Below are 24,138 nucleotides of genomic sequence, written 5' to 3'. Positions count from 1 at the left end.
TGGATTAAGGCTAGGGTCGAGATTAGGGTTAGGGTTGGGATTATGGTTAGGTTTGTGGTTAGGGTTATGGTTAGAATTGGGATTAGGGGTGTGTTGGAGTTAGGGTTGTGATTAGGGATATGGTTAGGGGTGTGTTGGAGTTAGAATTGGGGGTTTCCACTGTTTAGGTACATCAAGGGGTCTCCAAACGCGACATGGCTCCACCATTGATTCCAGCTAATTTTGCGTTCAAAAAGTCAAATGGTGCTCCCTCCTGAGTTCGGCCGTGCGCCCAAACAGTGGTTTACCCCCACATATGGGGCATCCGCGTACTCAGGACAAATTGGATACCAACTTTTGGGGTCCAGTTTCTCCTGTTACCCTTGGGAAAATAAAAAAATTGGGGGCAAAAAAAAATCATTTCTGTGGGAAAAAAAAGTTGTTGTTTTTTTATTTTCACGGCTCTACGTTATAAACTTCTGTGAAGCACTTGAGCGTTCAAAGTGCTCACCACACATCTAGGTAAGTTCCTTGGGGGGGGGGGGTCTATTTTCCAAAATGGTGTCACACTGTTTAGGCACATCAGGGGCTCTCCAAACGCGACATGTCGTCCGATCTCAATTCCAGCCAATTCTGCATTGAAAAAATCAAATGGCGCTCCTTCACTTCCGAGCTCTGCCGTGCGCCCAAACAGTGGTTTACCCCCACATATGGGGTATCAGCCTACTCCGGACAAATTGCACATTATCTTTCATTAATGCGTTCCACAGTTACAACCTCATAAAGTGACAGTGGTCAGAATTGTAAAAATTGGCCCGGTCATTAAGCTGCAAATTGGCTCCGTCACTAAGGGGTTAATGCCACAATGCACGCACAGGATGACCGCCCTTACCCAATGTCAATGTGCAGTGAGACCTCTTGGGTGAAGAAAAAGAAGGGGGGGGACTGAACAATTTGTGGTTGTCTTGGTAACAGGTCCACTCAATTCCATATAGTTGAAGAGAGCTACTTCCGGCGTGGTTAAGCTCCGCCCTTGTATTGGAAGATCGCGCACAGGCTTCTTACTGGTATGACGTCACTTCCGCTGTCACATTGCTGCGTTATGCAAGTTGTTGCGCGGGAGTAGGTAGTTTGCGCCGTTACGGACAGCTGGAGCCAAGAGCGGTTGTGCTGTATGCCGGCTGGAGCTCAGGTGAGAGGCCGGTGTACGGTCAGTAGCCGGTGTACGGTGAGTAGCCCCTGCCTGTAGGTGGCACTGAGCTCCCATTACCGGAGCTGGCCCCCCTCCTGCATTACACGGGCAGTGACATGTTACCGCCGGCAGCTTCCCATGCAGCTGCACCAATATCACTGAAATAAACCTGGCGAGGTTGAAGTTGTTTTTTGAGCATTTTCTTATTTGCAACATTTTTTTGTTAAGTTTACAAGTTTAACCCTTTAATGCATGCTGACACAACTGTACCTCGGTGTGCACATTTTGGCGCAAGCGCTGAGCTACACAGCCGGCATCTGCCTGTAACAGAAGGGCCCAGAGCCGCCATCTCTACTGGTCCTCTGACAGTGACATTTACGTAGCCGTCTTGGTGCTCCCCAGCCATTTACGTAGCCGTCTTGGTACTCCTCTGCCATTTACGTAGCCGTCTGGGTGCTCCTCTGCCATTTATGTAGCCATCTTGGTGCTCCCCAGCCATTTACGTAGCCGTCTTGGTCCTCCCCAGCCATTTACGTAGCCGTCTGGGTGCTCCTCTGCCATTTACGTAGCCGTCTTGGTACTCCTCTGCCATTTACGTAGCCGTCTGGGTGCTCCTCTGCCATTTACGTAGCCGTCTGGGTGCTCCTCTGCCATTTATGTAGCCATCTTGGTGCTCCCCAGCCATTTACGTAGCTGTCTTGGTCCTCCCCAGCCATTTACGTAGCCGTCTGGGTGCTCCTCTGCCATTTACGTAGCCGTCTTAGTGCTCCTCTGCCATTTACGTAGCCGTCTTGGTACTCCTCTGCCATTTACGTAGCCGTCTGGGTGCTCCTCTGCCATTTATGTAGCCATCTTGGTGCTCCCCAGCCATTTACGTAGCCGTCTTGGTCCTCCCCAGCCATTTACGTAGCCGTCTGGGTGCTCCTCTGCCATTTACGTAGCCGTCTGGGTGCTCCTCTGCCATTTACGTAGCCGTCTTGGTACTCCTCTGCCATTTACGTAGCCGTCTGGGTACTCCTCTGCCATTTACGTAGCCGTCTGGGTACTCCTCTGCCATTTACGTAGCCGTCTTGGTGCTCCTCTGCCATTTACGTAGCCGTCTTGGTGCTCCTCTGCCATTTACGTAGCCGTCTTGGTGCTCCTCTGCCATTTACGTAGCCGTCTTGGTGCTCCTCTGCCATTTACGTAGCCGTTTTGGTGCTCCTCTGCCATTTACGTAGCCGTCTTGGTGCCCCTCTGCCATTTACGTAGCCGTGTTGGTGCCCCTCTGCCATTTACGTAGCCGTCTTGGTGCCCCTCTGCCATTTACGTAGCCGTCTTGGTGCTCCTCTGCCATTTACGTAGCCGTCTTGGTGCTCCTCTGCCATTTACGTAGCCGTCTTGGTGCTCCTCTGCCATTTACGTAGCCGTTTTGGTGCTCCTCTGCCATTTACGTAGCCGTCTTGGTGCTCCTCTGCCATTTACGTAGCCGTCTTGGTGCCCCTCTGCCATTTACGTAGCCGTTTTGGTGCTCCTCTGCCATTTACGTAGCCGTCTTGGTGCTCCTCTGCCATTTACGTAGCCGTCTTGGTGCTCCTCTGCCATTTACGTGGCCGTCTGGGTGCCCCTCTGCCATTTACGTGGCCGTCTTGGTGCCCCTCTGCCATTTACGTAGCCGTCTTGGTGCCCCTCTGCCATTTACGTAGCCGTCTTGGTGCCCCTCTGCCATTTACGTAGCCGTCTTGGTGCTCCTCTGCCATTTACGTAGCCGTCTTGGTGCCCCTCTGCCATTTACGTAGCCGTCTTGGTGCCCCTCTGCCATTTACGTAGCCGTCTTGGTGCCCCTCTGCCATTTACGTAGCCGTCTTGGTGCCCCTCTGCCATTTACGTAGCTGTCTTGGTGCCCCTCTGCCATTTACGTAGCCGTCTTGGTGCCCCTCTGCCATTTACGTAGCCGTCTTGGTGCCCCTCTGCCATTTACGTAGCCGTCTTGGTGCCCCTCTGCCATTTACGTAGCCGTCCTGGTGCCCCTCTGCCATTTACGTAGCCGTCTTGGTGCTCCTCTGCCATTTACGTAGCCGTCTTGGTGCTCCTCTGCCATTTACGTGGTTGTCTTGGTGCTCCTCTGCCATTTACGTAGCCGTCTTGGTGCTCCTCTGCCATTTACGTAGCCGTCTTGGTGCTCCTCTGTCATTTACGTGGCCGTCTTGGTGCTCCTCTGACATTTACGTGGCCGTCTTGGTGCTCCTCTGCCATTTACGTGGCCGTCTTCGTGCTCCTCTGCCAATTACGTGGCCGTCTTGGTGCTCCTCTGTCATTTACGTGGCCGTCTTGGTGCTCCTCTGTCCCACAGGCTGAGCTTCAAAGGAGACTGTGACTTACATGCAATACTGGGGTCTATAGTATGCGCAATCAAACTATTGCAGGTTCACAAGAGGAATAAATGTTTAACAATACGGTGTGTAATGTTCAAATCACCCTCTTTTTTGCGAGTTTTGAAATAAAAATAAAAAATCTGAATTTTCTCCATAAGTCCTTTTTATCAAAATATAACATTATTTAAAACATATTTTGAAAGCCAAAAAAGAAAAAAAAAATGCGTCACGTTTGACTTGTCTGCTAAAATAGCCCCTGCCCACCATAACCTCCCAAAAAATAAATGCGATAAAATGTGATCAATTTGTCTACCAAAATAGTATCCAGAAAAACATCAGCTCGGCATGCAAGAAAGGGGCCCTCACACCTCCCCATCGGCAGACAAATAAGTTACTGTTCTTGGAAATTATCAACATAAGGAATGCTGAGTCAATATCGACTCTTTAACGAGTTTTGCCACTTGACTAAGGATAAATCTATATTTCTTGGGTTGCTAATTATATATAATTTTATAGAGCTATATTTCCAAGTTTGCTAGTGCTGTTATTGTACTGACCTGGAGAATCAGCTTTCCATGTCATTTTTTACTGCCCAATGAATTCTGTAAAAACAAAGCCCAGTTGTGCAAATTGTCTGTTCAGAGAGGAAGAGAACTAGAACTCTAGTGCCACCTATTGGAAGGTAGCAATCCTACAAGTCAATTTTAACCCTTTAACGAGCCTTGCCACATGACTTAGGATGATAACCAAACCAGAATCTCAATTTGCAGACACTGTGTTTCGGGGTACTGCCCCTCGTCAATGCAAAGCGGAGATCTGGTTTGGCTGTGTGAGTGGCGTCTGACAAATATCCAAGAAGTATCCTTTCTCCGATTTCTCCGGGGCTATGGATCTGGTAAAGGTACCTTCACACATAACGATATTGTTAACGATATCGTTGCTATTTGTGACGTAGCAACGATATCGTTAATGAAATCGTTATGTGTGACAGCGACCAACGATCAGGCCCCTGCTGGGAGATCGTTGGTCGCTGAGGAAAGTCCAGAACTTTATTTCGTCGCTGGACTCCCTGGAGACATCGCTGGATCGGCGTGTGTGACACCGATCCAGCGATGTCTTCACTGGTAACCAGGGTAAACATCGGGTAACTAAGCGCAGGGCCGCGCTTAGTAACCCGATATTTACCCTGGTTACCATGCTAAAAGTAAAAAAAAACAAACACTACATACTTACCTACCGCTGTCTGTCCTCCAGCACTGCGCTCTGCTTCTCTGCACTCCTCCTGTACTGGCTGTGAGCCGGAAAGCAGAGCGGTGACGTCACCGCTCTGCTTTCCGGCTCCCAGACAGTACAAGAGGAGAGCAGAGAAGCAGAGCGCAGCGCTGGAGGACAGACGGCTGTAGGTAAGTATGTAGTGTTTGTTTTTTTTTTACTTTTAGCATGGTAACCAGGGTAAACATCGGGTTACTAAGCGCGGCCCTGCGCTTAGTTACCCGATGTTTACCCTGGTTACCGGCATCGTTGGTAGCTGGAGAGCGGTCTGTGTGACAGCTCTCCAGCGACCAAACAGCGACGCTGCAGCGATCCGGATCGTTGTCGGTATCGCTGCAGCGTCGCTAAATGTGAAGGGGCCTTAAGACAAACCTCCAACTCCTCTTTTTTCTTGACTCCACAGCACTGGTCACTACTGAGCATGTACTTAACCCCTTCCCGACCTTTGACGCCACGTAGGCGTCATGAAAGTCGGTGCCAATCCGACCCATGACGCCTATGTGGCGTCATGGAAAGATCGCGTCCCTGCAGGCCGGGTGAAAGGGTTAACTCCCATTTCACCCGATCTGCAGGGACAGGGGGAGTGGTAGTTTAGCCCAGGGGGGGTGGCTTCACCCCCTCATGGCTACGATCGCTCTGATTGGCTGTTGAAAGTGAAACTGCCAATCAGAGCGATTTGTAATATTTCACCTATTATAACGGGTGAAATATTACAATCCAGCCATGGCCGATGCTGCAATATCATCGGCCATGGCTGGAAATACTAATGTGCCCCCACCCCACCGATCGCCCCCCGATCTGTCCGGTACACTGCTCCGGCTCCACTCTGTCCTGTGCTCCGCTCCCCCCCCCCGTGCTCTTGTCCGCTCCCCCGTGCTTCAATCACCCCTCCCCCCCCGTGCTCCGATCACCCCACCCCCCCGCACTCCGATCCACCCCCCTCCGTGCTCCATTCCACCCCCGTGCTCCGTTCCACCCCCCCCCCCACGTGCTCCGTTCCACCCCCCCCCGTGCTCTGTTCTACCCCCCCGTGCTCCGTTCTACCCCCCCGTGCTCCGTTCCACCCCTCCCGCGCTCCGATTCACCCCCCCATGCTCCGATCCCCCCCCCCACGTGCTCCCCCCCCCCTATCATACTTACCGATCCTGCCGGTGTCCGTCCGTCTTCTCCCCGGGTGCCGCCATCTTCCAAAATGGCGGGCGCATGCGCAGTGCGCCCGCCGAATCTGCCGGCCGGCAGATTCGTTCCAAAGTGCATTTTGATCACTGAGATAGATTATATCTCAGTGATCAAAATAAAAAAAATAATAAATGACCCCTCCCCTTTGTCACCCCCATAGGTAGGGACAATAAAAAAAATAAAGACATTTTTTTTTTCCACTAATGTTAGAATAGGGGTAGGGTTAGGGGTAGGGTTAAAGCTAGGGGTAGGGTTAGGGTATGTGCACACGTATTCTGGTCCTCTGCGGATTTTTCCGCTGCGGATTTGATAAATCCGCAGTGCTAAACCGCTGCGGATGTATGGCGGATTTACCGCGTTTTTTTCTGCGCATTTCACTGCGGTTTTACAACTGCGATTTTCTATTTGAGCAGTTGTAAAACTGCTGCGGAATCGGCACAAAGAAGTGACATGCTGCGGAATGTAAACCGCTGCGTTTCCGTGCAGTTTTTCCGCAGCGTGTGTACAGCAATTTTTGTTTCCCATAGGTTTACATTGAACTGTAAACTCATGGGAAACTGCTGCGGATCCGCAGCGTTTTCCGCAGCATGTGCACATACCTTTAGAATTAGGCCATGTGCACACGGTGCGGATTTGGCTGCGGATCCGCAGTGGATTGGCCGCTGCGGATTCGCAGCAGTGTTCCATCAGGTGTACAGTACCATGTAAACATATGGAAACCAAATCCGCTGTGCCCATGGTGCGGAAAATACAGTGCGGAAACGCTGCGTTGTATTTTCCGCAGCATGTCAATTCTTTGTGCGGATTCCGCAGCGTTTTACACCTGTTCCTCAATAGGAATCCGCAGGTGAAATCCGCGGAAAATCCGCAGGTAAAACGCAGTGCCTTTTACCCGCGGATTTTTCAAAAATGATGCTGAAAAATCTCACACGAATCCGCAACGTGGGCACATAACCTTAGGGTTAGGGTTGTGGTTAGGGGTGTGTTGTGGTTAGGGTTGTGATTAGGGTTATGGCTACAGTTGGGATTAGGGTTAGGGGTGTGTTGGGGTTAGGGTTAGGGCTGTGATTAGGGTTATGGCTACAGTTGGGATTAGGGTTAGGGATGTGTTGGGGTTAGGGTTAGGGCTGTGATTAGGGTTATGGTTATAGTTGGGGTTAGGGTTGTGGTTAGGGGTGTGTTGGGGTTAGGGTTGTGATTGGGGTTATGGCTACAGTTGGGATTAGGGTTAGGGGTGTGTTGGGGTTAGTGTTGGAGGTAGAATTGAGGGGTTACCACTGTTTAGCCACATCAGGGGTCTCCAAACACAACATGGCGCCACCATTGATTCCAGCCAATCTTGTATTCAAAAAGTCAAATGGTGCTCCCTCAATTCCGAGCCCTGACGTGTGCCCAAACAGTGGTTTACCCCCACATATGGGGTACCAGCATACTCAGGATAAACTGCGCAACAATTACTGGGGTCCAATTTCTCCTGTTACCCTTGTGAAAATAAAAAAATGCTTGCTAAAACATCATTTTTGAGGAAAGAAAAATGATTTATTATTTTCACGGCTCTACGTTGTAAACGTCTGTGAAGCACTTGGGGGTTCAAAGTGCTCACCACATATCTAGATAAGTTCCTTGGGGGGTCTAGTTTCTAAAATGGGGTCACTTGTGGGGGGTTTCTACTGTTTAGGCACACCAGGGGCTCTGCAAACGCAACGTGACGCCCGCAGACCATTCCATCAAAGTCTGCATTTCAAAAGTCACTACTTCCCTTCTGAGCCCCGACGTGTGCCCAAACAGTGGTTTACCTCCACACATGGGGTATCACCGTACTCAGGAGAAACTGGACAACAAATATTGGGGTAAAATTTCTCCTGTTACCCTTGGGAAAATTAAATTCTGGGCTAAATAATTATTTTTGAGGAAAGAAAACGTATTTATTATTTTCACGGCTCTGCATTATAAACTTCTGTGAAGCACTTGGGGGTTCAAAGTGCTCACCACACATCTAGATAAGTTCCTTTCGGGGTCTAGTTTCCAAAATGGGGTCACTTGTGGGGGGTTTCTACTGTTATGCCACATCAGGGGCTCTGCAAACGCAACGTGACGCCCACAGAGCATTCCATCAAAGTCTGCATTTCAAAACGTCACTACTTCACTTCCGAGCCCCGGCATGTGCCCAAACAGTGGTTTACCCCCACATATGGGGTATCAGCGTACTCAGGAGAAACTGGACAACAACTTTTGGGGTCAAATTTCTCCTGATACCCTTGGGAAAATAAAAAATTGCAGGCTAAAAGATCATTTTTGAGAAAATAATTTTTTTTTTTTTTATTTTCATGGCTCTGCATTATAAACTTCTGTGGAGCACTTGGGGGTTCAAAGTCCTCACCACACATCTAGATTAATTCCTTTGGTGGACTAGTTTCCAAAATGGGGTCATTTCTGGGGGATCTCCAATGTTTAGGCACACAGGGGCTCTCCAAACGTGACATGGTGTCCGCTAATGATTGGAGCTAATTTTCCATTTAAAAAGCCAAATGGCGTGCCTTCCCTTCCGAGCCCTGCCGTGCGCCCAAACAGCGGTTTACCCCCACATATGGGGTATCAGCGTACTCAGGACAAACTGGACAACAACATTTGGGGTCCAATTTCTCCTATTACCCTTGGCAAAATAGGAAATTCCAGGCTAAAAAATCATTTTTGAGGAAAGAAAAATTATTTTTTATTTTCATGGCTCTGCGTTATAAACTTCTGTGAAGCACCTGGGGGTTTAAAATGCTCAATATGCATCTAAATAAGTTCCTTGGGGGGTCTAGTTTCCAAAATGGGGTCACTTGTGGGGGAGCTCCAATGTTTAGGCACACAGGAGCTTTCCAAACGCGACATGGTGTCCGCTAACGATGGAGATAATTTTTCATTCAAAAAGTCAAATGGCGCTCCTTCCCTTCCGAGCCTTACCATGTACCCAAACAGTGGTTTACCCCCACATATGAGGTATCAGTGTACTCAGGAGAAATTGCCCAACAAATTTTAGGATCCATTTTATCCTGTTGCCCATGTGAAAATGAAAAAATTGAGGCTAAAAGAATTTTTTTGTGAAAAAAAAAAAAGTACTTTTTCATTTTTACGGATCAATTTGTGAAGCACCTGGGGGTTCAAAGTGCTCACTATGCATCTAGATAAGTTCCTTGGGGCGTCTAGTTTCCAAAATGGGGTCACTTGTGGGGGAGCTCCAATTTTTAGGCACACGGGGGCTCTCCAAACGTGACATGGTGTCCGCTAAAGAGTGGAGCCAATTTTTGATTCAAAAAGTCAAATGGCGCTCCTTCCCTTCCAAGCCCTGCCGTGCGCCCAAACAGTGGTTTACCCCCACATATGAGGGATCAGCGTACTCAGGACAAATTGGACAACAACTTATGTGGTTCAGTTTCTCCTTTTACCATTGGGAAAATAAAAAAATTGTTGCTAAAAGATAATTTTTGTGACTAAAAAGTTAAATGTTCATTTTTTCCTTCCATGTTGCTTCTGCTGCTGTGAAGCACCTGAAGGGTTAATAAACTTCTGGAATGTGGTTTTGAGTACCTTGAGGGGTGCAGTTTTTAGAATGGTGTCACTTTTGGGTATTTTCAGCCATATAGACCCCTCAAACTGACTTCAAATGTGAGGTGGTCCCTAAAAAAATGGTTTTGTAAATTACGTTGTAAAAATGAGAAATCGCTGGTCAAATTTTAACCCTTATAACTTCCTAGCAAAAAAAAATGTTGTTTCCAAAATTGTGCTGATGTAAAGTATACATGTGGGAAATGTTATTTATTAACTATTTTGTGTCACATAACTCTCTGGTTTAACAGAATAAAAATTCAAAATGTGAAAATTGCGAAATTTTCGCCAAATTTCCGTTTTTATCACAAATAAACGCATAATTTATTGACCTAAATTTACCACTAACATGAAGCCCAATATGTCACGAAAAAACAATCTCAGAACCGCTAGGATCCGTTGAAGCGTTTTTGAGTTATTACCTCATAAAGGGACACTGGTCAGAATTGCAAAAAACGGCAAGGTCTTTAAGGTCAAAATAGGCTGGGTCATGAAGGGGTTAAAGTGCAGCACAGATTCATCTCAACTAAAAAGCCGAAGTCCTTAGATCAGGAACAGACATTCATAGGACATTTCATAACTTTCCCAAGTTATTATGAAAACATTTACAGCACATCCTGCATTGTACTACTGTACCCAACTTGTTATATATTTTCTATCCATTTTATACTGAATCTACCAAAATGCACACCGACTCCACAACCCTGATGTCAACGGTGGAATAAAAAAGTTATGGCTCTTGGAACAATGGAAGGAAAAATTTGAAAACACAAACTAAAAATCGTCTTGTTTTAAACAGGGCTGTTGAGTCTGTTTAAAATTGACTGGGTGAAATGTCTAAAACGTGTAATAAATGCAGTATGTGCTGTAAATGTTGTCCTAATAATTTTGGAAAGTTATGTCCTATAAATGTCTGTTCTGTTCCTGATCTAAAGGATTTTGGCTTGTATTTGAATCTGTACCGCACTTTCTGTATATGATCAGTAGTGACCAGTGCTGTGGAGTTGGGGAAATATGGGAGGACTGGTACTGACTCCACAGCCCTGGTTTTAAATGGGGCAATAATGAGTGAAAATGATAGTTCAGTGCAGTGAGCCGAGTTCCACATCGCCCTAGTCCAACTGCCACAGGGTCCCCACTTGAAAGCTAGACTAGAACAAGGCCCTGTTGATCTTTATTGAAGCATCTTAGAAAAAATATAGATGTGTGTGTGCAACAGAGATTGTAAACCGGCACCAAAAACCTGTGCATTTCCATATATTACTATAAAATTGACAGAGCACACATGACAACAGGTATCGGGTGCTCACCAAGCCAAGTCCATCTAGATTAAAAAAGGTGGCACTCACCGATCCTTTTGAAATTCCAGGGATTCAAGCTTGAGGAGGCTAATTTGCATATTCCAGGTGCCTTCTGGGAAAAGCGAAGAGTCTCCCTAAGCTAGAAGATCGTTGGGTACAGCCGGGACCAGCTGCTTGGAAAGCATCACCATTGCCTGTAGGACATTATTGCAAGAGAGCTTGGCTGAGTAGATTACACAAGAAGGAAAACACACAGCAAGTCAGCAGGATCTAGGAGCAACATGGCAGATGTGACAACCTACATGGTGAGCTGCAGCATGTGCTACATGTTCACAGATCGACCAGAAGAAGAATCAAATTTCACCTGTCAGAAGTGTAGACTAGTGGCCCTTTTAAAAGAAAAGGTGCGGGGTCTGGAAGAAAGAATAGCAACTTTGAAACTCATCAAAGAGAATGAAGACTTTCTAGACAGAACAGAAGCATCTCTACTGGTCACAGAAGGTGAAAAAAGTGTCAGAGAACCCCCAAAAGCAGATGAGTGGAAGCATGCGACCAAAAGAAGCAAGAAGACCATGGAGAAATCACCAACCACACAACTGAAGAACCGATATCAAATCTTTGTAGAGGATGAAGATGGCACACCTAAGGATGAAGCAATACCAGCAAGCAAAAAAGAAAAGGGCACACAGCAACAAGTGACAGCAAAAAGTACAGCCAAGAAGCAACGAAGAGTGGTGGTGGTGGGAGACTCACTACTGAGAGGCACAGAAGCAGCCATCTGCAGACCGGACATAACTGCAAGAGAAGTATGCTGCCTTCCAGGTGCGATGATCAAGGATGTGACCAATAGGATACCAAAGCTCTTCAGCTCCAAGGACGTCCACCCATTTCTTCTGATACATGTTGGCACCAATGACACGGCAAGGAAGGACCTACCGACAATCTGCAAGGACTTTGAAGAGTTGGGGAAGAAAGTAAAGGAACTGGATGCACAGGTAGTTTTTTCTTCTATCCTTCCAGTAGATGGGCATGGCACCAGGAGATGGAACAGGATCCTTGATGCAAACAACTGGCTAAGACGATGGTGCAGACAACAAGGATTCGGATTCCTGGACCACGGTGTGAATTACTTGTACGATGGACTCCTCGCCAGAGACGGACTACACCTCAACAAACCTGGGAAACACACATTCGCCAGAAGACTCGCTACACTCATGAGGAGGGCGTTAAACTAGAAGAAGAGGGGACGGGAAGAAAAACATTAGACTTGAACAAAGAAGACCCAGGAAAACATACTCAGAAGGGAGGTAAGAACATTTCTAAAACAATCCACAGCGAGGAGATTGGAACAAAACAAAATCCTCTAAACTGCATGCTCGCAAACGCCAGAAGCCTGACAAACAAGATGGAAGAACTAGAAGCAGAAATATCTACAGGTAACTTTGACATAGTGGGAATAACCGAGACATGGTTAGATGAAAGCTATGACTGGGCAGTTAACTTACAGGGTTACAGTCTGTTTAGAAAGGATCGTAAAAATCAGAGAGGAGGAGGGGTTTGTCTCTATGTAAAGTCTTGTCTAAAGTCCACTTTAAGGGAGGATATTAGCGAAGGAAATGAGGATGTCGAGTCCATATGGGTCGAAATTCATGGAGGGAAAAATGGTAACAAAATTCTCATTGGGGTCTGTTACAAACCCCCAAATATAACAGAAACCATGGAAAGTCTACTTCTAAAGCATATAGATGAAGCTGCAACCCATAATGAGGTCCTGGTTATGGGGGACTTTAACTATCCGGATATTAACTGGGAAACAGAAACCTGTGAAACCCATAAAGGCAACAGGTTTCTGCTAATAACCAAGAAAAAATATCTTTCACAATTGGTGCAGAATCCAACCAGAGGAGCAGCACTTTTAGACCTAATACTATCTAATAGACCTGACAGAATAACAAATCTGCAGGTCTTCGGGCATCTAGGAAATAGCGACCACGATATTGTACAGTTTCACCTGTCTTTCACTAGGGGGACTTGTCAGGGAGTCACAAAAACACTGAACTTTAGGAAGGCAAAGTTTGACCAGCTTAGAGATACCCTTAATCTGGTAGACTGGGACAATATCCTCAGAAATAAGAATACAGATAATAAATGGGAAATGTTTAAGAACATCCTAAATAGGCAGTGTAAGCGGTTTATACCTTGTGGGAATAAAAGGACTAGAAATAGGAAAAACCCAATGTGGCTAAACAAAGAAGTAAGACAGGCAATTAACAGTAAAAAGAAAGCATTTGCACTACTAAAGCAGGATGGCACCATTGAAGCTCTAAAAAACTATAGGGAGAAAAATACTTTATCTAAAAAACTAATTAAAGCTGCCAAAAAGGAAACAGAGAAGCACATTGCTAAGGAGAGTAAAACTAATCCCAAACTGTTCTTCAACTATATCAATAGTGTAGCGTGGCCAAAGGATGTCTAATCGATGGGAGATATGTGTCTTATAGATGGCTTGTTGCTGTGATGTAACCATGGCTACCTATATGTGTTTCAGGACCTGTGGTGATGTCACAACCACATGTCTGGTCATGTGATGGGTTCTGGGTGTGGTTAGACATATAAAAGAAAGCCTAATGCTTAACACAGGTAGATATGTGCGGAGGTGAAACCCTCCTGAGTGTGTTACGGCTTCAGGACTGAGCCGGATGAACTGGACACTTGTTTTTCTTTACCTGAACCAAAGGCTATTTGTTTTCTGTTGTTTGCCACATGGTTTATGAAGCAATAAACCCAGTGAACTTTAAAGGAACACGTCTCCTGAGTGTCAGCCGTCGCAGCTGAGTGAGTGAAATCCCTACAATTGGTGGAGAATGCGGGCAGCGTTCCCAGCGGAGACGTGAGTTTATTTTGAATGTCCTGGGTCAAGGCTGTTGCAAGCCAGCAAGCATTGCCGGAGAAAATGGAGGACCTGCTGAAACAATTGGTCCACATGCAGTCACAGCAGGAGAAAAGGCAGCAAGAGACCAACAGGCTGTTGATGCAGCAGATACAACAGAGCCAGCAGGAGCAACGGCAGCAGATGCAACAAAGCCAGCAGGAGCAACGGCAGCAGTTACAACAGAGCCAGCAGCAGAGCCAGCAGGAGCATCAGCAGCAGATGCAGCTTCTGGCAACCGCCATCCAGGGAAAGGCGAGCGCCCCAACCCCAGGTTTGGCTGATGACACCCACGTCCGGAAAACGGTAAGACGTGCATTGCAGAAAATGACTCCCGGGGATGATGTTGAGGCCTTCCTGACGGTGTTTGAGAGGGTCGCTGAGAGGGAAAAACTTCCGCCAGAGCAGTGGGCAGAGGTACTTGCGCCATACCTGACGGGAGAACCCCAGAAGGCGTACTATGATTTGACCTTGCAGGATGCCAAAGAGTATCACAAATTGAAAGCCGAGATTCTCGCACGTTTGGGGGTGACACTGTCAGGGCACAGCGAGTTCACTCCTGGGGCTATCACCGGGACAAACCACCTCGTTCCCAAATGTTTGATCTGTTGCACCTGGTCCAGAAATGGCTGCAGCCAGAGTCCTCTGTGCCTGCACAGATGGTAGAAGGGGTGATGATGGATCGGTTTGTCCATTTCCTCCCGAGGCCTATACAGTCTTGGGTTGCCCAGGGTGATCCCCAGAATGCCGACGAGCTGATCGGACTGGTTGAGAGATACCAAGGGTTGGAAGGCTCCTTCGGGAGGCAGCCCATGCCGTACTGGGGATCCCAGAAGGCAGCTGAGTCCCAAAAAGGGGTGGTGCGTCCAAGGTCACAAAGGGCGGGGGAGGTGGTGCCCAAGGTCCCCACGGGTGATATTATTTGTTGGAGGTGCCACAAGCCAGGACATATAGCTGCCCGTTGTTCCCAAACCACTGAGCAGATGGACTGCAGCATGGGACGCCGTTGTTCATACTATGCGTATCCAGCTTGCAGTGTGAACTCTCCGCCCAACGAGGGACCTCAAGCATGTCCCGTGAAGGTGAACGGTCAAGCAGTAACGGCACTGTTAGACTCGGGGAGCCTAGTGACCCTGGTGAGGGCCACTTTTCCTCTCCACCTTCTCCCGAAAGAAGGTCGGAGTGCGGTGCATACATGGTGATGCAAAGGACTACCCTGTGGCCAGTGTGAACATTGAAACGACATGTGGCACGGAGTCCCACATAGTCGGCGTCGTTCAGGACTTGTTGCACCCTATAATTATTGGCCGGGATTTCTGTTTGTTTTGGGATTTGTGGGGGAAAGGTTCTGAGCTCCCTAGCAAGAGTAGGGAACCAGTGAACCCGGGAAGGGTGGTGCCACACCCAGAGTCAGACAGATTTCCTTTTTGTGTCCTGGCTGGAGATGAGGAGGAAGTGTCCCCTGCATCTGACATTCTGGAGTTAGAGGTATCCGGTGAAAATTTTGGGACTGCCCAACATAGGGACCCCACTCTGAGGGAAGCCTTTAATAATGTCACAGTTATTGATGGGGTGGTACAGGAGCCGGGGGCAGACACAAGATTTCCCCATTTTCTAATGAGCAGGGAGTTGTTGTTCCGGGTCACGAAAATAAGGGAGGAGTTTATAGAGCAGTTGGTAGTGCCGGGTCCATATAGACGGAAGGTGTTGGACATGGCCCATTCACACATCTTGGGTGGACACCTAGGGGTGGAAAAAACGCAGGAACGGGTTGTGCAGAGGTTCTATTGGCCTGGGTGCCACCGGGCAATAGTGAACTATTGCAGGTCCTGCCCTACATGTCAGCTAACTGCTCCCACTCCTCATTTCCGGAACCCCCTTGTGCCACTGCCCATTATTGAGGTGCCATTCGAGAGAATTGCCATGGACTTGGTCGGTCCCTTAGTTAAATCAGCCCGGGGCCATCAGTATATATTAGTCATCCTGGACTACGCCACACGCTATCCTGAGGCAATTCCCTTGAGAAATTCTTCTTCAAAGAGTATAGCTCGCGAGTTGGTCCATGTCTTTTCCCGGACAGGTCTGCCGAAGGAGATCCTGACTGACCAGGGGACACCTTTCATGAGCAAGGTGATGAGGGAACTATGCAAAGCCCTGAAAATCTCCCAGTTGAGGACCTCGGTGTACCATCCCCAGTCAGATGGCCTTGTTGAGAGATTTAACAAGACACTGAAGAGCATGCTGAGAAAAGCTATAGAGAAAGACGGTAGAGACTGGGATTGTCTCTTACCCTATTTGATGTTTTCCATTCGTGAAGTTCCACAGGCCTCCACAGGTTTCTCACCGTTTGAGCTTCTGTATGGCCGACATCCACGAGGACTCCTGGATATAGCCAAGGAAACCTGGGAAGCCGAAGTCACGCCCCACAGAAGCGTCATTGAGCATGTGGCCCTGATGCAGCAGAGGATTGCAAAGGTGATGCCTATCGTGAAAGAACACCTTCTCCAAGCACAAGAAGCTCAGGCCCGGGTCTACAACCGGTCTGCAAGAGTGAGGCAATTCAATCCGGGAGACCGAGTTCTTGTGTTAGTTCCGACAGTGGAAAGCAAGTTCTTGGCCAAATGGCAAGGGCCATATGAGGTTGTCGAGAAACTTGGTGAAGTAAACTATAAAATTCACCAACCAGGAAGACGGAAACCATTCCAAGTATACCATGTCAACCTTATCAAGCCGTGGCAAGATAGAGAGCCGACAGTAACTCCATCGTTGTTAAGCAACCCAGAAGATGAGGTTGGAGCGGTTACTATAGCGGAGACGCTATCGGAGTCCCAGAAACAGCAATGCCGGGAGTTACTCCAGAAAAACAGGGACCTGTTTTCCGAGTTGCCTGGGTACACGAAGGACATAGAGCATGAGGTCCTGACAGAGCCCCATGTGCGCGTGAACGTGAAGCCCTATAGAATTCCTGAGGCCCGTCGAGAAATAGTCTCCAAGGAAGTGGAGCGTATGTTGAAGCTTGAAGTCATTGAGGAATCCAAGAGCGGTTGGTCGAGCCCAATTGTCCTGGTCCCAAAACCTGATGGGGAGTGGAGATTTTGCAACGACTATAGGAAGTTGAATGAGGTCTCCAAGTTCGACGCATATCCCATGCCCCGCGTTGATGAGCTCATCGAAAGGCTTGGGCCCGCCAGGTACATAACCACCTTGGATTTGACGAAGGGGTATTGGCAGATCCCCATGGCACAGGAAGCCAAGGAGAAGACGGCGTTTTCTACACCAGATGGATGCTTCCAGTATGTCCGGATGCCATTTGGCCTACAGGGAGCTCCGGCCACCTTCCAAAGGGCTATGGATAGAGTCCTTGCACCCCACAAGGCATACGCTGCTGCGTACCTAGATGATATCGTCATCTTTAGCCCGGACTGGGAGAGTCATCTGGAGAAAGTCCAAGCGGTGTTTGATGCTATAAGAGAGGCCGGATTTACAATAAACCCAAAGAAGTGTGCATTGGGTAAAGAAGAAGCGAAGTACCTTGGATACATAGTGGGTCATGGAGAAATAAAACCCCAAATCAGTAAAGTGGAGGCAATTCAAACATGGCCAAAACCAGTTTCCAAGAAGCAAGTTAAAGCCTTCCTGGGAATCGTGGGATATTACAGGAGGTTCATCCCAAACTTCGCCACAATGGCGACGCCTCTGACTGACCTGCTAAAAGGGACAAAATCAGTAATGGTTAAGTGGTCCGAAGAAACAGATTCAGCCTTCCAAGAAATGAAAGAGGCTTTATGTAAGCAACCCGTTCTGATGGCCCCAAACTTCAAGAAAGAGTTTATTCTTCAGACAGATGCCTCAGATGTTGGGGTGGGAGCAGTCCTTTCCCAAGAATTACATGGAGAGGAGCATCCTGTTCTCTATCTGAGTAGGAAGCTGTCCTCGTCTGAAAAGAACTACTCAGTCGTTGAAAAGGAGTGCTTGGCCATAAAATGGGCAGTCGACACATTACGGTACTATTTGCTGGGACGTAAATTTAGACTGATATCCGACCATGCCCCACTTAGGTGGATGAGGGAAACGAAGGGTAGAAATGCTAGGGTCACCCGTTGGTTCTTAGCCCTGCAGGACTTCTGTTTCCATGTGGAACATAGGGCCGGAAAGCTGCACGGTAATGCTGATGCCCTGTCAAGAATCCCTTGTCTAGTGGGAGAAAGTGCCAAGCCCCACGGCTTTAGGCAGAGGGGGGAGGTATGTAGCGTGGCTAAAGGATGTCTAATCGATGGGAGATATGTGTCTTATAGATGGCTTGTTGCTGTGATGTAACCATGGCTACCTATATGTGTTTCAGGACCTGTGGTGATGTCACAACCACATGTCTGGTCATGTGATGGGTTCTGGGTGTGGTTAGACATATAAAAGAAAGCCTAATGCTTAACACAGGTAGATATGTGCAGAGGTGAAGCCCTCCTGAGTGTGTTACGGCTTCAGGACTGAGCCGGATGAACTGGACACTTGTTTTTCTTTACCTGAACCAAAGGCTATTTGTTTTCTGTTGTTTGCCACATGGTTTATGAAGCAATAAACCCAGTGAACTTTAAAGGAACACGTCTCCTGAGTGTCAGCCGTCGCAGCTGAGTGAGTGAAATCCCTACAATAGTAAAAGAATAAAAACTGAAAATGTAGGCCCCATAAAAAATAGTGAGGAAAGAATGGTTGTAGATGACGAGGAAAAAGCTAACATATTAAACACCTTCTTCTCCACGGTATTCACAGTGGAAAATGAAATGCTAGGTGAAATCCCAAGAAACAATGAAAACCCTATATTAAGGGTCACCAATCTAACCCAAGAAGAGGTGCGAAACCGGCTAAATAAGATTAAAATAGATAAATCTCTGGGTCCGGATGGCATACACCCACGAGTACTAAGAGAACTAAGTAATGTAATAGATAAACCATTATTTCTTATTTTTAGGGACTCTATAGCGACAGGGTCTGTTCCGCAGGACTGGCGCATAGCAAATGTGGTGCCAATATTCAAAAAGGGCTCTAAAAGTGAACCTGGAAATTATAGGCCAGTAAGTCTAACCTCTATTGTTGGTAAAATATTTGAAGGGTTTCTGAGGGATGTTATTCTGGATTATCTCAATGAGAATAACTGTTTAACTCCATATCAGCATGGGTTTATGAGAAATCGCTCCTGTCAAACCAATCTAATCAGTTTTTATGAAGAGGTAAGCTATAGGCTGGACCACGGTGAGTCATTGGACGTGGTCTATCTCGATTTTTCCAAAGCGTTTGATACCGTGCCGCACAAGAGGTTGGTACACAAAATGAGAATGCTTGGTCTGGGGGAAAATGTGTGTAAATGGGTTAGTAACTTGCTTAGTGATAGAAAGCAGAGGGTGGTTATAAATGGTATAGTCTCTAACTGGGTCGCTGTGACCAGTGGGGTACCGCAGGGGTCAGTATTGGGACCTGTTCTCTTCAACATATTCATTAATGATCTGGTAGAAGGTTTACACAGTAAAATATTGATATTTGCAGATGATACAAAACTGTGTAAAGCACTTAATACAAGAGAAGATAGTATTCTGCTACAGATGGATCTGGATAAATTGGAAACTTGGGCTGAAAGGTGGCAGATGAGGTTTAACAATGATAAATGTAAGGTTATACACATGGGAAGAAGGAATCAATATCACCATTACACACTGAATGGGAAACCACTGGGTAAATCTGACAGGGAGAAGGACTTGGGGATCCTAGTTAATGATAAACTTACCTGGAGCAGCCAGTGCCAGGCAGCAGCTGCCAAGGCAAACAGGATCATGGGGTGCATTAAAAGAGGTCTGGATACACATGAGAGCATTATACTGCCTCTGTACAAATCCCTAGTTAGACCGCACATGGAGTACTGTGTCCAGTTTTGGGCACCGGTGCTCATGAAGGATATAATGGAACTAGAGAGAGTACAAAGGAGGGCAACAAAATTAATAAAGGGGATGGGAGAACTACAATACCCAGATAGATTAGCGAAATTAGGATTATTTAGTCTAGAAAAAAGACGACTGAGGGGCGATCTAATAACCATGTATAAGTATATAAGGGGACAATACAAATATCTCGCTGAGGATCTGTTTATACCAAGGAAGGTGACGGGCACAAGAGGGCATTCTTTGCGTCTGGAGGAGAGAAGGTTTTTCCACCAACATAGAAGAGGATTCTTTACTGTTAGGGCAGTGAGAATCTGGAATTGCTTGCCTGAGGAGGTGGTGATGGCGAACTCAGTCGAGGGGTTCAAGAGAGGCCTGGATGTCTTCCTGGAGCAGAACAATATTGTATCATACAATTATTAGGTTCTGTAGAAGGACGTAGATCTGGGGATTTATTATGATGGAATATAGGCTGAACTGGATGGACAAATGTCTTTTTTCGGCCTTACTATGTTACTATGTAACATGTAAATCCAAATTTATTATTCAAGACCCGTTGAATCGCAGGCAGCCACAAATAGTCCGTCTTCCATCCTATGTCTCTCCCCTGTTACCAGTTTTAAAATGCGGTGTCTCGATTTTTAAAAAGAGCGGTGAGCGCCACCTTTTTTCTTATGTAATGTACAGTATATTGATTTTATTATTTCTTTTTGGGTAAAGAGTTACATGTTAACATAGAATTATCTAATGTCTTTCAGAATTCAAACAGTTCTGAGAACAATACAGTAAATTATTGCAGTCCAATGAAATAACAAATTGTAGAGCATGTCCGCTTGTCTTTACAAAGTCTGACACTAATTGATACAGAAAGTGCAAAGACACACCCCGTTGATATGGGAGGTGGTAAATAAAGTTGTCAGTTTCTTCATACATTTCCAGGATGAAGAAAATGAATTTTTACTCTACAGAATTCTAAGAAACTATGCTTTAGGATGGTTTACTTAGAATCCGCTTAAAAATTATGTTTTCTGGTTTTACAGGATCTCATTGCTGGTGACACGTTAACCAAACCACCTCATCTTCTTGGATAATATTCTGTACCCCTACTCATAAGATGGCTCCTCATAAGAAACGAAGCTTGGACCTGGATCCCAAGCATGGAAGCTCCTCCACCGTGAAGAAAGCATGCACCCCACTAGTGTCCGACTGTTCTATGAAAGTTCCTGTAGTTGTTCTCTCTAAATTGAATTTAGAACTTGACCAACAAAACAGGAAACGGAACATAAAGGAGCCTGACCATAGAGCTCGCTCTGAGCAGGACAGACAGGAGGTGTGACGATGACTTCTCTTTGCTTACAATATTTGAAGTAATACTAAGATCAGCTTTAAGCCACATTCACACCTTCAGTATTTGGTCAGTATTGTCCATCAGTATTTGTAAGCCAAAACCAGGAGAGGAACAATCAGAGGAAAAGTATATTAGAAACACGTCACCATTTCTGTGTTTATCACCACCTCTGGGTTTTGGCTTACAAATACTGAGGTCAAATACTGACCAAATACTGAACGTGTGAATGTGGCCTTAGAGAAAAAATATATACAATGTTATTCCCTAATTATCCATCATCTCCCCATCCCTCTTCTCCCTAGATAAATTTTAGACTCCTTTATTCTAGAACTGCTGTCAAAATGAAAATGGTTCTCTGTGGAATGTTGGGATAAGAGGGAAGGGGGGGGGGCTAGGGAATTGAAGTTGATATTTTTTTGTCTGTTTTATAATATGGATACATATATGCTAGCCACCTTAGGGAGAGACCCAAGTTGGGCTACATGTAGCGGGACGAAAGAGACCGAAAAGCCCTCTACTTAAAGGAAATACATAGTGGATGCTTTCCTGAAACGGAAAGTACTTGCAAGCAGCATAATACAAAGAATAGCAGGTTTACCCAGAATCCTTTGCAGTAGGCGGAGCTATGCAAATCATCTCTTTCCACCCCAGTCTAATCCACAGCGCTTGGAACCGCCAAACGTGCAATGCTGCGGATTAGTTTCTAAATTTACACAGCCAACCAATTCCTACCTGTGGACACGTGTTTCGGGCTTTAGGCCCTCATCAGCACAGGGCTGGAATTGTTTGTTTGTATGGAGTGGGGCTCGGTGAGCAAGCGATACATACATGCTAGCCACCTTAGGGAGAGACCCAAGTTGGGCTAAATGTAGCGGGACGAAAGAGACCGAAAAGCCCTCTACTTGATTTGCATAGCTCCGCCTACTGCAAAGGATTCTGGGTAAACCTGCTATTCTTTGTATTATGCTGCTTGCAAGTACTTTCCGTTTCAGGAAAGCATCCATTATAATATGGAATTATGTCATACATGATAACCGATGTAAATATTGAACGTGTGAATGTGGCCTTAGTCTCAGTGCTGAGATGCTCACTGAGCACTGGGAAATGTAGTTTCCAAAATATTAAGCAGGATCGACAGCTCAACTCTTATGGTGCCTGTGTGGCTAGCATACATTTCTGACATAATTTTCAGCCCTTTTGTACTGTAAACTATAATAATTTGTTGGGTCAACTTGGCGAGGACAGTCACATAAGTGGCAAGTCACAAAATCTTTGCACAATTTCAAGTTGCACAAACATTTTTTGCGATATTTCAAGCAGTTTTTGCAACATGGTAATTCTAGAATATATTTTCTTGATGAATCTTGAGCTAAGCATCGAACAAGGACAGTCTGGTTACGTCACCTCTGCCGCGGTATGGTTTCCATCCCTGACATGGCTTGCAACTGTCGTTGTTTGTTTATGAGTATCGCTTTATGTTTGTCTAGCAGAAAATATTTTTTAAAAAGTTTATTAATTTCCCAATATTTTTATTCAGACTGCTTGTTCTTTCTTAATAGGATCATAGTTTAGATGATGGCCTGGTCCAAAGCAGATTGTCTCCATCTCCTCTTGCCTTTAATGAACTCCTGGGCTCTAATATCAGTAATTCATGCAATCAACGGCTGCAGAAAGGCACCTTAGAGATCAGAGGTTGCACATCACCCATGAAAGAACATGCAAAGATTCCTGTAGTTCGAGTTTTTCGCTTGAATATACAGACTGAAGCTCAAGAGGAAGCATGCACAAATGAATCTGACAGTGAGGAGCAGCAGGACCAGGTACTGCTGCTGATGTGTTCTAGAAAATGTTCCTAAATGTCCCATCTGTTGCTTTTATTTGGTGGCCAAGAGTTAGCATGTTGGAACTTTCATTGACTCTCTTAAAACTTTGAGGATATGTTCCCACAGGTCAAAATTCCAGCATGTTTTCCAATGGTGCTCTGCATGTCAATTTATGCTGTGGATGTCAGTACATATTCCACCCTATGCAATCCAGAGGGTAAAATGCAGCTTACCTGGACAATTTTCACTAACTTCGTTGCAGAAGATTCAAGGCAGAATTGCACATGTAATCATATAAACATTCCTTTAAAAAAAAAAAAAAATGTACACAAAAATAATTAAAGTAATGAAAAAAAAAAACAACATTATCGGACTTGCAGATTTATGTAAATGATTTGAAGTTCTGCAGCTTATATGGTGACCAGTGGTGTTCCAACAACTTCGGCGCTGCCCAAAAATTGATAGTAAGAAATTGACTCCACAGATGAAGTTTGACTGTTAGTAAAAAGAAGTGCCGCTGTGTTGGTCATTGATGCTTTTTATTTTTCTTGTCTCTGTACATTTTGAGTTGTTTGGTGGTTGTTCTCACTTTAACAGGACAATTCACACTTTTTTCATTTTGTTGCACAATTTTGCACACACAGATATTCTGTGAAAGACAAAACCTCACTTTTGTTTTTCCTGACAGTACTGTAACTGCTTAATAATAAAATTAATCATCAAAAATACAAATTGCCTAATAATTCTGCACAGTGTAATTAAGATTAAATGGGCCTTTCTGAAAGCTGTATAAGGCCCACTTCATATGGCAGTGTCTCCAGTATGTGTGGTGACAGCTTTCACATGTAGTGGAGACACTTACACACTTAGGCCCATTGAAGTCTATGGGTCTGTGCACATGTCAGTGTGTTCACATGGATCGGGTGTCCGTGTGCAAAACACGTAGAAATGTCCATTTCAGTAAGATTACCACAGTAAGATGACCTGCGGTATTTTAGATATGTCACTACAGCCATGTTCTCATGCTACTCATGTTCCTGTGAATGCGCAGTCACATTACTGATGTCACCAATCAACACAGCATCCGTATGTAGCAGAGTCAAGGATTGTCATGGGATGGATTTATTTTGGACCACTTTGTATTATTTTTTTATATGGCGGTAAAAGAGGGTCGGGGGTGCTTTTTTTCCAATTAAAGGACTTTTCTCTGTGTGTGTTTATTACTTTTAACTATGGGGTTAGA

General features: G+C 46.0%; 1 protein-coding gene across 2 annotated transcripts in view; it reads left to right on the top strand.

Moving 5' to 3' along the window:
• Positions 1–1,056: 1,056 nt before the first annotated feature.
• Positions 1,057–24,138, top strand: part of WDR76 (WD repeat domain 76) — a 136,085-nt gene continuing 113,003 nt past the window's right edge. The window contains exons 1-3 of one of the 2 annotated variants that reach the window (XM_069766471.1): positions 1,057–1,171; positions 20,765–21,054; positions 22,632–22,892. In XM_069766471.1, the coding sequence (XP_069622572.1) occupies positions 20,839–21,054; positions 22,632–22,892 (477 nt within the window). In that variant the 5' untranslated portion in view covers positions 1,057–1,171; positions 20,765–20,838. The remainder of the gene's footprint in view (positions 1,172–20,764; positions 21,055–22,631; positions 22,893–24,138) is intronic. The other variant, XM_069766473.1, reaches the window with a different exon arrangement.

Source organism: Ranitomeya imitator, chromosome 4 (assembly GCF_032444005.1).
Source record: "Ranitomeya imitator isolate aRanImi1 chromosome 4, aRanImi1.pri, whole genome shotgun sequence".
In the NCBI taxonomy this organism is placed as follows: domain Eukaryota; kingdom Metazoa; phylum Chordata; class Amphibia; order Anura; family Dendrobatidae; genus Ranitomeya; species Ranitomeya imitator.
The sequence above is the reverse complement of the archived record's forward strand: the minus strand, read 5'-3'. Positions and strand labels throughout refer to the sequence as shown.